This window comes from Caretta caretta, chromosome 8 (assembly GCF_965140235.1).
Source record: "Caretta caretta isolate rCarCar2 chromosome 8, rCarCar1.hap1, whole genome shotgun sequence".
NCBI lineage: Eukaryota > Metazoa > Chordata > Testudines > Cheloniidae > Caretta > Caretta caretta.
The window spans coordinates 107,044,744-107,059,366 of NC_134213.1; the positions used below are offsets into that span (position 1 = coordinate 107,044,744).

General features: G+C 45.1%; 1 protein-coding gene across 7 annotated transcripts in view; it reads right to left on the reverse strand.

Annotated features, from left to right (window-relative positions):
• Positions 1-9,794, reverse strand: part of RNF220 (ring finger protein 220) — a 337,761-nt gene extending 327,967 nt beyond the window's left edge. For 2 of the 7 annotated variants that reach the window (XM_075131894.1, XM_048859934.2), the window contains exons 1-2: positions 9,621-9,794; positions 2,449-3,188 (exon numbers count right to left, since the gene is read on the reverse strand). In XM_075131894.1, coding sequence (XP_074987995.1) covers positions 2,449-3,073 — 625 coding nt within the window. In that variant the 5' untranslated portion in view covers positions 3,074-3,188; positions 9,621-9,794. The remainder of the gene's footprint in view (positions 1-2,448; positions 3,189-9,620) is intronic. The other 5 variants (XM_048859937.2, XM_048859935.2, XM_048859939.2 and 2 more) reach the window with 3 other exon arrangements.
• Between the last annotated feature and the right edge of the window lie 4,829 nt (positions 9,795-14,623).

Here is a 14,623-nt window from a genome sequence, read left to right on the forward strand (position 1 = left end):
ATTCCCAGTGGGCGTGGGGAAGCCGACACACTGGCGTACATTCCGTTAGCAGCCTTACTCCTCTGTGAAGTACTTATTTATTTTTCAGGAGTGCAGCACCCAAATAGAGCACACAATCTTGGTGAAGACAAGATTTATTCCTTCCACACTGGAGCATGTGCCTGTGTCTGCTATTCTGTCCACTGCTGTGCTACAAGTGGTCTAATTCATTTAACAGATTTACTCCTTTAAATCAGCTATCTGACAGGATTTTGCTAGCAAGATACTCAGCAACTGATGTGCTTTAAATTCATTTTGCTAGCAGACCTGCTCTTCCGCTGTTATCTCCCAAAGTATTCATTTGAGCAAGCTTCATTTCAACATCCAGGTTATATTGATAAGGGGGAGAGATCCATAAACCATCAACACAGGATATCTGTAGACATTGTGATCCCACCTTCCTTCCCTCGCCCAAAATGAAAGCTCTACCCGCACCTACATGCTTCCACCTACAACAGCTGTGCCTACATATTAACAACACCGACGAGGAGACACGGAACAAGGAAAGCAGTTCTACTGCACAGAAAGTAATATAGGAGGGAGGTGGGGGGAAACAGAGACAACATTTGTGCTGTGAGAAGCACAAGGCTTCTGTCTTTAGTGGATATCGTCCCACACTTGCAAACGCTGACATAAAAGACACACTGGCAGCATATTTCAAAACCAAAGAGCGATGGATTTACAAGGCAGGTTGATTTAATGATGACTTTTATTGAAAAAGTACGCTGGGTTTAGGCAGATACCTTTTAGTGCTGGTAAGTTAACACAGCGCCTAATTCAAGGAGACAGCCTGAGGAAGCAGTGCCGACAGGGAGAGAGAGCCACAATGTCTCTATTACTCTCCTCGGCATCATAAAGGGGAGAAGAAAAATAGTATCTGAAGGGGAGCGGGGGAGCCGGGCTGCAGTTCTCTTTGCAAAATAATAATAATTTTTTAAAAAGAAAATCCATAAGAATGTACAAAGGGGCCCACGTGAAAACAAAACCACTTTGGCACCTGAACTAAGCGTCTGTGTTTAAAGGAGATCACTCCAGCTAAATGTTGCCACATCTTATTGCTCTGAAGTAGGGGATTGCAGGCCCTTTTCTCCCGAGACAGCTCCCCAGAATGGTGTTCCCACGGTGCATGGTTCAGCTTTTCACGAAAGGAGGAGACTGGGGTCTGCCCTCCTCCAGCAGAGATACTGCGAGGGAAAAGGTGACTGAGGAACAGGGAGTTGTTACGGTAGCATACTTTAGACAGGTTCGCTTCAGTTCAATTGCTGATCCGTGAAGGGACAGATAGCCTTTCAGCGGTCATGCAAAGGGGGGCTCCAGAGAAAGTACACAGCCTATTTTGGGGGTCACTTATTGAGCCATAAGAGCGTAATCAACTTTATGTCTCTAGAAAAGAGCTTGAGTGCCCAAAATACCGCAAAAGGGAACTTTGTCCTGTTCTGAGGAGCAAAGCACGAAGGCTGATATCCTAGGTGTAAGAACTGAGCATGTGAGGAACAGGTCAGAGGAAAAATATCAAAGGGAGCAGTGGGTGCAGTTTTAACTGATAAACTCCCTGAAAAAAGTTCTAGTTGTATACTTACAAATGCACCCTTCTGTGTATATACACACACACACACACACACACACACAGGATATCTCCCTGCTTTCACACACACACAGACACACACACACACAGGATATCTCCCTGCTTTCACACACACAAACACACACACACACACACACGGGATATCTCCCTGCTTTCACACACACACAGACACACACACACGGGATATCTCCCTGCTTTCACACACACAAACACACACAGAGGATATCTCCCTGCTTTCACACACACACACACAAACACACACAGAGGATATCTCCCTGCTTTCACACACACACACACACACACACAGAGGATATCTCCCTGCTTTCTCACACACACACACACACACACACACAGAGGATATCTCCCTGCTTTCACACACACACACACACACACAGAGGATATCTCCCTGCTTTCACACACACACACACACACACAGAGGATATCTCCCTGCTTTCACACACACACACACACACACAGAGGATATCTCCCTGCTTTCTCACACACACACACACAAAGTATATCTCCCTGCTTTGAGGCATAGACATCTTTCTGTGCTTAGCTGCCCCAGTTTCAAGCAGAGAAAAAGGCGTCTCTCCCAAGGTGCATTTGAAAATGGGTTTCCTTCCAATACACCTTACCGTGAAATCCATCAATGTCCATTTAAGAAAAACAAGGCACCATGTTATCATGTAACTCAACACGAAGGAAAGGACATTGCGCCCATTCCTTCAGCAGGAACCGCAGCACGACAGAACGACACACCTGTTGAGCATCTCAACAAGGCACCGCGAAGTAAAGCCGAGAGGGGTAACGGAGGTACTTACATCTGTCATTTCGGTCTTCAGGACTGGACGAGGTCTCCCGGTCAGACATGAGGCCAGAGACCGCAAAGATCTTTTTCCCTGTGTCATCGACTTTGAGTGAGCCAGGGGAGCCGGAAGGGAGCTGGGTTCCAAACTCATACTCCTTGCCATCGGCATCCGAGAAGCGCAGGTGGGGCGAGTCTGTGTCATGGCAGTTTTTCAGGCGTTTGGCCGGCGTAAAGGCCGACTGGTAGCTCTCCCTGTCTTCAGTGGAGGCAAAGGGGCGGAAAGCCCCAACGCCGCTGTGGTTCAACATACTTATTGGTGTGCAGTCCAAGTTGGGGGGTGCAAACTGGGGGTGGAGGTGTAGCAAGGATGGGGGGAAGTCACGGTTCGCGAATGCCCCTGGCACCCCACCTTGCCGGTGATACATGGAGGCAAAAGTATACGAGCCATTGGTAAAGGGGATGTGCACGTCCTTATCCACTGATACCGGGACTCCAAAAGGTCTTGGCTGCTGACAGGGGATGGAAGCGTCCCGACTGGCTTCAGCAGTGGAGGCGAGAACCATCAGGGCCGGAGATGCCAGCGGGTTGGGAAGATAGGATGAGTTTTCCATCTTGAAGGCTGCCCGGTGTAAGTCCATCGGAGTCTCTTTCCTCAACAGGATCACAAGGGGAACAATCTTTCCTGGAAGGAAAGTCAAGCGAGGCCTGGTTTTGGAGCAGGGAGATCACTGAGGCATCATCGCCGTCCTGAAGCTGCAGAGAAACAGAAGGGAAGAGAGAACACAAGTGGTGAGGCTTTTGCACTGGCTTCTTCTGTACATTACATGCAGTGGGAAGGCCACATGCATTACAACCAACGGCCCAGCCACGCACCAATGTTCTCATTCACGAAAATCAACAGACAGCTTCACACACGGGTGGAACCAACTTTGGCCCACTCCACATGACAGAGGGAAAAATCCTACCAAAAACATTAGTATAAAGGATCTATTTGTAATATAAATATCCCCACATGTCAATAATCTAGGCGTGGTCTAAAATTAAGAGACATTCCCCACAACTGATCATCACAATTTAAGATATGTAAAACATACCATAGCTATTGTACATAATTACATGAACAGAAATAAACATTTATACAGTTGTTTAAACTGCCTATGATGCATAAGGAATGTGTGTAACATGTCTATTTTTCTCACACATTATGTATGTGTAGGTATATACACATATGCAGGTATACATTTTACATAATCATATAACACACACACACACACAGAGCATGCACACTCTTTCTTTTTTTTTTAAAAGGAGCGGAGACTTCATCAATAAAATGCCTGGCGTCTCTGACAATATTTAAAATCATAATGGGTGCCTCTGCCATGTGATCTCTGCAAATGTCTGCCTTTCGGGTCGGGGACAGCGGAGTACGCATCAGTAATTTTAGTTCCTAATGCACTAGCTCTTAAGTAGATTTGTAAACTGCTCTGTATGTGCCATTAACATTTAGAGGAAAATGTTAACAAAATTTCTGGCTTGCATTTTGCTGAGCCTCCTAGCTCGGCCAGATCCATTCGCCCAGCCACAAACCCCCTCAGAGCGAGAGGCAGAAAAATCCTTCCTTCTGTGTCTCTCTGAGTTTTCTGTTTTAATGGTTTGGTTTGGTATTTTCTTTCCCGATCAACCTAGTGCCTTTTCTTTTAAGGTTCCGCTGCCTACCATTCAGGCCCCAAGACCCTTCTTAAAATACAAGAACTGTAACTTTGAAACAACATACTAGCCTGCCAGAGCTCAAAGGGCTAAGAAAATCATATAATAATAAAAAGCTGTTACAAATTGTCTCTCTTAAATCCAGAGGGTCAAACATCTCAAATAAAACTTACTGAAAGAGTCTCTTCCTAATGGAGTGCCTTTTGTATTCCATGAATGAAGGAGCCGAGGTTAACAAACTGTATGAAATCCAGTCTATGGCTTTAATGTAGTCCAATTATAACATTTCCTTTCTCCCATCCTGTACCCAAACGCTTCAGTGACTGTTATTAATTGTAAAGATGAGTGGACATCATCTCTCGGCTTCCTCATTTGGCACTCTTCCTTATAGACATCATTGCTAAATTACCAGATTATGTATCTCACATTAACAGGTTTGCTCTCTTCCAAATTTTAAATAACTTTCCTGTCAAGTTCTAGCCACGGCGAGGGAGAGAGAGATGCCAAGGGCAGCATGTAAAAGCACAGAAAGCCTGGACACGCTTGTTTTGCTGCTTTCAGGAAAGCTGATCAACACACACACACAAAACACAGGCACAAAACTGCATCCACAAGTGAATTTTGGGTTATTGGGGGGTTTTTCAGGTTGCTATAAAAAAAAATTAACACGCACATACAAATAAATAAGCCCTCACACAGAAATGAACTATCATTAATATGTCAGTGGGGCTAAGAGATCATTGGGAAATACGGTTTTCAAAAAAAAAAACAACCCAGCACCATTGCTGCCTCTTTGCCTCTTTTTCTATTTTTACTTGTTCCATCACCTCACGACATTAAACGTATTTAATAAATTAGTATTCTGGCCGCAACACTTGACACTCTTGTAGGATATTGTGAATCACTCCGGCCGCCTTATTCGTTTGCAAACTTCATTATGCCGGGAATAAATCAACACATTACAATATCTCACCCAGCCAAATTTAATTTTTTTTTAAACTCCCACTTCCTTTTTCGCTCTCTCTCGCAGTCTCTCCCCCCCCCCACCCCCATGAGCAACATGTACAGATGAGACTGCGGCGGACCAGTCATTATGAAAATCTATAGTTAATACACTCCCGATGTCAAAATGTCATGGGTTTAAATACAGAACCCAAAATAAGAAAACGAACTGACCTTCTTAATTAAAAAAATATGGATTGCTGGATAATCAGCTTGATGGACCATCGGGGCGACTGTAAGGTAGTGGGCACAAGGCAAAGTAAGTAACTGTTACTTTTCTGCCTCTATGCTGATTTTCTTTAATTTAGCACCCCGTGCAAATCCAGATTAAAATAACTCCAGCTATTGATCTGAGCAGTGGAATTGACATTAATTTTAGTTCACTTCTCACTTTGCAAAGGGATCAATAGGAAGTAATAACAGCTGACATCCCCACTGAAAGGAGGAAAAAAGACGGGCTGGAGACAGAAATCGAAAAGCAACCAAATAAATCAGCAGCTACTTTTCCACGGCATCAGACAAACTCCAAACAGATTGCAAAAAGTCTTTGTTGAATTAACTAAACAAGGAGTGGAGGGAGTAGGGGGTAGAGATCAATCTATGAAGCTACATAAACTGTCTACCAGGCATCGAAGTAAGACGGACAGACCAAAAAATATTGTGATTTTTAATTTTTTTTAAATGACTGCTCTGATATACAGAGAATTTTTTAAAGACATCTTATTTAAGGTGTATACAAATTGCCAGCATACTAATTGCAAGGTTAAATATGCCAAAACCAAGACAAATTGAATCAACAGCCTTAAGTTCGATCCATTAAAAAATATCTCACCAAGGAACAACTTCTTATCAGTAATCTCTAGCTCAAGTTTGATTCCTCTGTTTATAAAAGATTGTAACACTGGTTTGAATTAGGTAAAGAGAAAGACAGACAAAAATCAGTCTATCTATGACAGGTTGGATTTAGCAGGCATCACAAATATTGTGTGAGTGGAGAAAATAGGGCTGACCACTGATACCAGCATAAAAACCTCTTTGCTAATCAGCCTGGAAGGAAAGAACAAAAAACCGTGCATATCTTAAAGCATTAAGAGTTTCAATCAACGAATCACTTCTCTGCTATCAATTAAAATAAATAAAACACACTACTTTGTTTATTACAACAGGTTGCATTTTTATGGTCTCTCAACCATTTCCAAACACCAGAAATTAAAATAAAGGGACAAATTAACATTTTTCTCCTTCCGGGAACAAATGTCTTAAAACAATTAATTGGCACACTATTTAAGAAGCTTCGAAGCATTAGCAAAAACAGAGAGGAAATCAGGACAGATTTTTAAAAAAAAAAAATCATACCATACATTTACATTAAAGTTCTCCCCCCCCCCCCGCCCCATAAATGTCAAGTAGGAATTTATAAATATGTCCTGTGTCGAAAAGCCAAAGATTCTAAAACAAAATAACAAGAATTAAGTGCTCCAATGGATTGGGTATTTGAACTAAACTGGATTTCCTCATCAAAGAATAAAACAAACGCAAGCTAGACAAGCAACCCAGAGGAGAGCTCACCGGCGGGCTGAGATGCAGAGGGAAAAGAGCTCCTTTTTTAAGGGGCGCACGAGATGCCAGTGGCCGGCACCCGAGGAGCAGTGCCGCGAAACCCGGTTCGGAGCAAAACCTAAGGGCCAGGCCGGCCCGGGTCGGGCAGGCAGACTCGGCGGGCCGTGGAAACGCCTCGGTGCCAGACACCGCCCCCGGGCTCCGAGCGGCGGCCTCCCCGCAGGAACGGGGCCGCCCCGCTTCTCCTCGCTGGGGAAGAGCCCGGCCCGGATTTGGTTTTGCTACAAAACTTCTTGCAGAAATCTGGCCCCGCTGCCAACACGATCCGCGGGCGGCCAGCGAGCCAAACCAGCATCTGGGGGAAGAAGAGAGGCCTTTCCCCCCGCTCCCCACCCCGCAGCAATTTTTCCCAATTAAGTTGAAAAGCCGAGGGAGGAATCGCAAGGGGGCTGGGGCTGGCCGGGGGGACAGTGCGGGGGAGACTCCCCTCGGGGGCTTGAGCACGACAGAAATGCACCGGGGGGGGGGGGTTCCCGACCTGCGATTGTCAGGGACCCGTCCTCCCCCGGCTCCCAAACCGCAGCCGGACAGATCCCCCCGAAGCACAGCGCGGGGGGTGGGCCCAGGGCGGGTTTGTGCGGGTCTGGGGGCTCTTTCCCGCAGGAGCCGCTCATTGCGGCGTCTGTAGATGTGCACAGTCGGCGTGGGCTTCCCTCATCGCTGTGACTTTGACGATTTGCTTCACAGTTTACATTTTCATCCCCCGCAAACTCCCCCCCCCAAAAAAAAACCCCCTCCAAGGGGGTGCGTCAAGGTTTAAATTAGAAACAACACCAAAGAAAAAGCCACTGGACTGTCTCCAGCTGCAAATTAAACAGGTGTTTTCCTTCCCCCGCCTTCCCAAGTCTGGGGCGAGGGTTTTCAGGGAGAATCCTGCTAATTTCGTTTGGTCAGAAACGAAACGTCCCCCCAGAAGAGAACAGGGACATTAATGTGGGGAAATTCGCTCTCTTCTCCCCTTTCTCTGCCTCGACCTGCCTTTGCAACACTCGCATTAAATGCCACAAATCAGATCGTGCACAAAATAATGTTGTGAAGTCGGGAAAAGAGAGCTCGGGGAAGAGCAGAGACACGGAGACTGGTTTTTCTTGTCGTCTTCGGAATTATTTCCTCTTTTCATGGGGGGGGGGGCTTTCCATCCCAATTCCTACAGTCCATGAAAGGGTCAGGAACAAAGCTCATCAAATGGGAGGATGATTAGAGTTGTTTGAATGTATTGCAACAATCCCCGGCCATACACGTTTCCTGTGTGGACGGAGAAGCATTCAACGCCACTCTCTGAGCAGACAGTTCCTAATGATTTCATTGTGGCAAAACAGATGGTTTTTATGTATTTAGAGCTCAAGGTGAAGAATTAGTTTCCACGCTTCCAACCTAGTTACAGACTTCCCCGCTTTCTTTCTTTCTTTCTTTTTTTTTTTTTTTTTTTTTTGCGGGGAGAGGGGAGAGAGGAAGTTTTCTAGAAAGGATTCAGCTCCTGTAAGCTTTTGCTAGCACTGGCGGGTGATGCAGGAAGTTTTCTCTAGGACATCAGTGAAAACACGCTCACTGCATTTCGCCTTCTCCGGCCAAATGATTTTCCACCGTGCATGTCACACGCGGAGCGGTTTGAGCCTGTTCCGCTGACTATTTACACGGACTCCGGCCCTTTATTTTGTTTTCAAGAATAAAGCGAGAACAAGTAGTTGGGGCCCCGCCGAGATTCGTCAATTTGATTCCCAGCTGAGAGCGGTTTGGGGGCGAGTCTTTCGGGGGAGGAGTGGCTGGGGGTGGGGGAGGGAGTTGTACAAACTTCCACCGAACCCCAAAATCACGACAAGTGGTAATTTGCAAAGCACGTTTAAAAAAACCAAATTCAATCCTCCAGGGCGGGATGTGTATTTTCCGCTCCGGATTAAAATCGAAGTTCACACGGGCACTGCGCGATTGCCAAAAGGGAAACGCTTTGGCTTCAAGCTACTCCGCGTGCCCGGCGTGCTCGCCGAGCCGGCGGGGCTGCAGGCGCTGTGATAACCCCACAGAAATAAGTCTGAGGTTTTTAAAAAAAAAGACAAAAACGATGCGGGTTGCGGGGAGGGGCGTGGAGAGAAGATTTGTTTGTTTCCTCTCAGAAAGTTTTTGGTTTGGTTCGGTTCTGCAGCCCCTGGGAAATGAAGCGGGGGCTGCCCGGAGCAAAGGCAGCCCGAGAGCCCGCGGACGGCGAGGGAAAGCCAGGCAGTAACTCCCCTGGTTGCAAAAATAAAAAGTCAATAAAATACGGTTTAAAATAACCGGCTTTGAATTAAATCTGATCCGCACCATTTCCGGCTGCATTTGGAAACCTTCTGCCCCGGCACCTGATTCCCCCTTGTGCCCACTGGTCCTCACCCCCCGCCCCCCATCGCCAGCACCCCCGCAAAATAATCAGGGGGACGGTCCCAGAGACGCGGCCCCTCTCGGGTTGCAGAAGGAGGCGGCGGCGGCGGGGCTGGATCCTCTCCTTTGATCGGACTTGAACCCACTATCATTATGATCCCCCCCCTTGCCTCCCCCGCCACTCGACCCCCCCCCCATCCCATCCCGGCCCCCATAGCCAGCTGCCTGTGGTGGGGGGATTCAGGAGCTCGCGGCAATCCTTGCATGGGAAAATAAAACTTGCCACGCAAAGTTTGACTCCGCAGAGAGTCCGGATTTGCAGGGAAACCAAAGGGCACCGGCCTCCGTGACTCGGCTCAGGGTCCCCGCAGCCCAGGGAGAGAGCCGTGGGGGAGCCTCTCCTCCAAAGTTAGCCCCGGCTCCTGCCCCGCACAAGCTCCCCCCGCCCGGCCCCCTCACACACAAACGCACGCACACACCTTTGTGATCTCCAGTACTCACAGTGGAAATTCCTCTGGAGATGGCTCCACTTTGTCAGGCTCGGGAAAGCAGGAGCAGAGCGCGGTGCATGGGAAGTCCTGGGCGGGTTTGCAGGCTGTCTTGGATTGCATGGAACAGATCAAGAGACTCAATTGGTGTGAGAGAAGGAGCAACGCTGCCTCTCAGCGCTGGCTCTAATCAGTGAATGAACTTCCACTCTCAGAGGGACTGGAGCAACACACACACACCGAGCCGGGCTGAGCACGGAATACATTAGGCCACTAAGGGAGTATGGGAAATGGAGTCCACCACTGGGGCACAGAGCTGGCCAGCCCAGGCCCGGCCCATCTTGCCCACTGACAGTGGCAAAGGTTTGGCTTCTGGCTAAGGGTTTGTGGCTGGCAGGCAGATTTTTTGCATACAATTTTCAATGTTTTATTATTTCCCTTGGGAGTTTATTTAGTTCTTGTGAAAGAGAAGAATTAATAGGACTGGTCTATGTCCCCCAAATTTCCCTCACTCCCTGCAGCTGCCCCTTGGCCCTTACATGCAGCATAGCTAATCCTACCCTATCCTGTATGATAAAATTATACCCTATATTTACAGAACACCTTTTACCCTGAAGCTTCCCAGCGCACCATACAAATTATGGGCCAGTCCCACCAGCAACCTGTGCCCAGAACAACTTTGCAGCCATTCAAAACTCATAATAACAAAACCCACGCACCACAGGCCATGCTATCATACATTCTCTTCTCGGGTATAAGAAGAGACACGCTCTTTTTTTGTTTTTTTTTGTTTACACACATTTCTATGGCACTCAACGCGGTGCCACCTGACCACGTCAGAACATTAACTAATTTAACCTTGCACCACCAGTGGGAGGCAGGGGAGTGTTAAAAACATGATTCAAGTGGGGAAAGACAGGCAGAGAGACCATAAGTGACTTGCCGAGACTCATACGAGAAATCAGTGGCGGAGCCAAAAAGAAAATGCACGTCTTGTGACTCTCAGACTGTTTCGTATGCACACACACAACACTGGTATTTTAAGTGTAGCAGTGAGGAACATGATTCGTCTACCCACACTAGCGCACTCGTCCCTGTACACAAAGGAATTATTTAATTCACCTAAATGAGCACCTAAAGCTCATGCTCAAATAAATTGGTTAGTCTCTAAGGTGCCACAAGTACTCCTTTTCTTTTTGCGAAGACAGACTAACACGGCTGCTACTCTGAAACCTGTCACCTAAATCAGGAACTGATGTCAGAGACATTCATTCAGTGATGGAGGGAATCATTTTTTAACATTAAAAAATGTCAGTTCTTTCCTTTTTAAAAATAAATAATATAGAGACCGGTTTTTTGGCTCCCTCTTCTCTGATTGTGCATGGACACTGTGAAGTATAATGGGGATACATTTTTTATAAAGAGGGGAAGGAGGTCAGCTTCTTACTGTAACAACCTGGGTTGTTGTCTCTGTGTGTGCGTGTATGCAGCGTGTGAGCCTGTGCGGGTGTGTATTCCTGGCCTCCTCACTCTTTCATGAAGAATAGCAACAGCTTTTGTTTAAGGTGGGACTCATTACTAAAGTTATCTAGAACTCCAGTTTTGTCTGACTCTCCCAAAATTACATACGAGCCCAAAGCCAATGGGAGTTTTGGGTGGTTAAGAAATGCAGGTTCAGACCCTACCTCACACTTTGCAGAACATAAAGGTTTGCTTCTCTTGTGGATTGAAATCTATCCACCCTTTTTATATCACCTCAGGCACACCAATGTTTTCTTAGGTAGCCAGCATGGTTGCATGCCCAATGCATGACTAAACCTTAACAGGATAAAAGTAGCCAAACAAAGCCTTCCTCCTTTTTACACTTAATATCTCAAAATAAAAATAACCTTGACATTCCAAGCCTCTGAAATCAGCAAACGCCTGTGTCTAAAGATGCTTCAAGTGCTTGCTCCACTCCCTGTCGGCCATGTCATGGTGGAGCAATACAGATGGTGGTACTCAAGGAAATGTGTATGACACTGTTTGGAGATGCTCACTACACAGTTTGTTATAGTATGTAGGGTGTGTACACCAGAGTAAGAATGCTCCATGGACAGACAGCAAAATGCCTTTTCCATGGCATCGTGGTCCATCCACAGGACACCAGGCTGGAAGTCAGGGATTATTCCTGGCGCTGCTACACATTCCCTGTGTGATTCTGGGTAACTTTCTGCTCCTCTGTTTTTCAGGTACTTCTAAGGCACTTATCTCATTGAGATCTAAGAGCGGATGCTTGGGTCACAGAGAATTTTAATTTGTACCACAGTTCACAGAATTCCCTCCTCTCTTATTCAATATTTTCTTGCCAGGATTCCTTGTGGAACCTGACTGGCAGCTTCCTAAGTGAGTGAGTTAATGCCGCATGCTGTGGCAAAGCTCCCACTGAAGTCAACATCAGCCAGATTTTCAGAAGTGGCCACTGATTTTTGGGTGCCGCACCCCTAAGGGTGCCCAACTTCAGACACCTGGGTCCAGAGAGCACGCAACACCCATTCACTTAGTGGGAGCATGGGCGATTGACCTTTCAGAAAATCAGAACCTAGGTTTCTCAAGTTGGACAGCCAAAAAATTAGATCCCGAAATTCAGAGGCCACTTAAAAGAAAATTAGTCCAGGTGTAAGGACTGAGTCGTTAGCAAGGGGGCAGCCTGGGATATTGACAGCTGACAGTCACCGTTCTGTTTGCTTGTGAAAGAGTCAAATACTCGATCTCAAAGAAATGTGTCAAAGTTTTGGTGTCTCAAACTTTGAGGGAAATAACTGAATTTAAGGATATTGGTTTCCTACTTGCTGAGCATATCAAATGATACATACAGTATCATGTAAAGTAGTGTGTAAACAGACATATGAAATCATTTTCCAAACACAGAGGGCAGTGAGAGAATTTTTCAGACTCTCACCCCAGTCTTTCATGTGTTTAGGTACATGGGCAACTTTACACACGTGAGTAGTCCTATGTGAGTAAAAGTACATACTTGATTAAATGTTTGCAGGATCAAGGCCACTGGTTGGTATAATAAAGACAAAAGATCTTTGCAAGTAATTAAACATTGTAATTCTGGACTATCTAATTACTGAAGAGGAAGGACTGGTACCTCCAAAGCCCTGGGATATTGTTCTACTATTATGTAAAAATTGGTCTTTAACCATTCCAGCTGAAGATATTTTGTCCTCATACCTCACGTGTGAGTTCTCTATACACTGGATCTAGCTATCTCTAAAAGGCACCAATTACCCCTGATTATAGTTGAATTTCTCAGACTGAAATATAGATTTAGAACAATGTAGGATTTTTTAACATAAAAGTAGCGCTTTTCATATTGCTCACTTCTAACATCTTTTTTTACAAACCCAAGTAGCTGCCAAAAGGGCTGCATATGCAAACACACACAAATACCATAGTACGATATATAAGGCACTGATCTCGCAATAAGCCCCATGCTGAGATCATTGAACAATTGGCTCCTTAGATAAATATTCCTCTAAACTCATATATATTAGCCATATTTTAAAAAAACATTAGAGTTTTGACACACACAAAGGAAATCAAGTTAAAAATGAACAGATCTCTTCCAGAAACCTTTAAAAATATTCTGTTTGAGAACAATGTTACTAATCATATTTACATTACAGCTTACAATAGCAATTATCAAATTCTGGTTTAAGAAAGTACTTTGATGATAAGGTCATATTTTCAGGTAGGTATAACGTTCTGAAAAAACGACCCTTTGGATTTAAATTTCTTACACTTTGTTCTCAGCCAAAAAGCAATTAAAACAATTTATTTTTTAAGTTTATAGAAAACCTTTCTGAGTTTCTGAGTATGGAAAAAAGGGGCCAATTCCTCACCTCAGATATAGTTTATACCAGTTGAAGATCTGGGCCCTTTGTTGTAGGCTTTAAGAAAATTGCTTTTAAAAAAAGTGCAGGGTTTTGTTTGTTTTGAGGTTGCACATAATTAGTTAAAAAACTTAAAGTCAAAAATACAAATTTGGCATTTAGTTGTCTTCTGTGAGAAGTATCTGCGAAGGTAAACTTGAGAAAATGATTGAATTAATATAATCCGTTTTTTTTTTTAATTCCTTATCTGTGTTACCAATGGCGGTCCTAATCCTGCAATCAGATCCATGAGCAAGGACCCTGAACCAAGGTGCAGCCCCATTGGCACAAAGGTCCAATGCTCCAGATGCTCATGCCTTAGCATAGTGTTGCAATGTTTGGATTGCAAACACTGTGCACAGAATGCTAAATCCAAATTAAATTAGCATATGTAGGCCCTGATCCTATAAAGCTTTATGCATGTGCTTAACTTTATGCACATTGACTTCAATGGGACTACTCAGGGTATGCAACGTTAAGCACATGTGTAAGACAGCAGGATCAGGGCCTTTGATGATATAAGCGCTTTGGGGGAGGGACTGTACTTTTGTTATGTCTGTGTACCAATGCCTAGAACAATAGAACCTGGTCCCTGACTGGGATCTCTAGGTGCTACTACATACTACAAATAATAACCGTAGCAATAATTAATTGAAAAAATACATGTTATTCTAATGTTATGAAAATACTTATACTCAATCTAGTTTACGAAATGTTAAAAAAGAAACAAAATGTGTTCCTAAACTATTGGATAGCATTCTATAAAGCAACAAAGAAGTTACCAGTGAGTGAAAACAACATACAAGGGATGCCCTATTTTCTGCTTCAATATAAGTGCATGCAGGGTGTGGCTATCTGAACAGACATGCATCTGGATGTGTCCAGATTTGTACACAGATTGAGGCCACTACCTGCCTGCCCAAACCCTGCAATGCTCCCCACCTACTTTAGAGTGGAGTTATTGTCAGAAAAGTGACTATGTAAAAATGGCACCTGCTTACTCATCAGGTGTCGTTCCCCCCCCCCTTTTTTTTTCTCATCTATTTTGATCACAGATGAGTCCCTTGTTTATGTTTGGGTGAGATTGCAGCTGTAT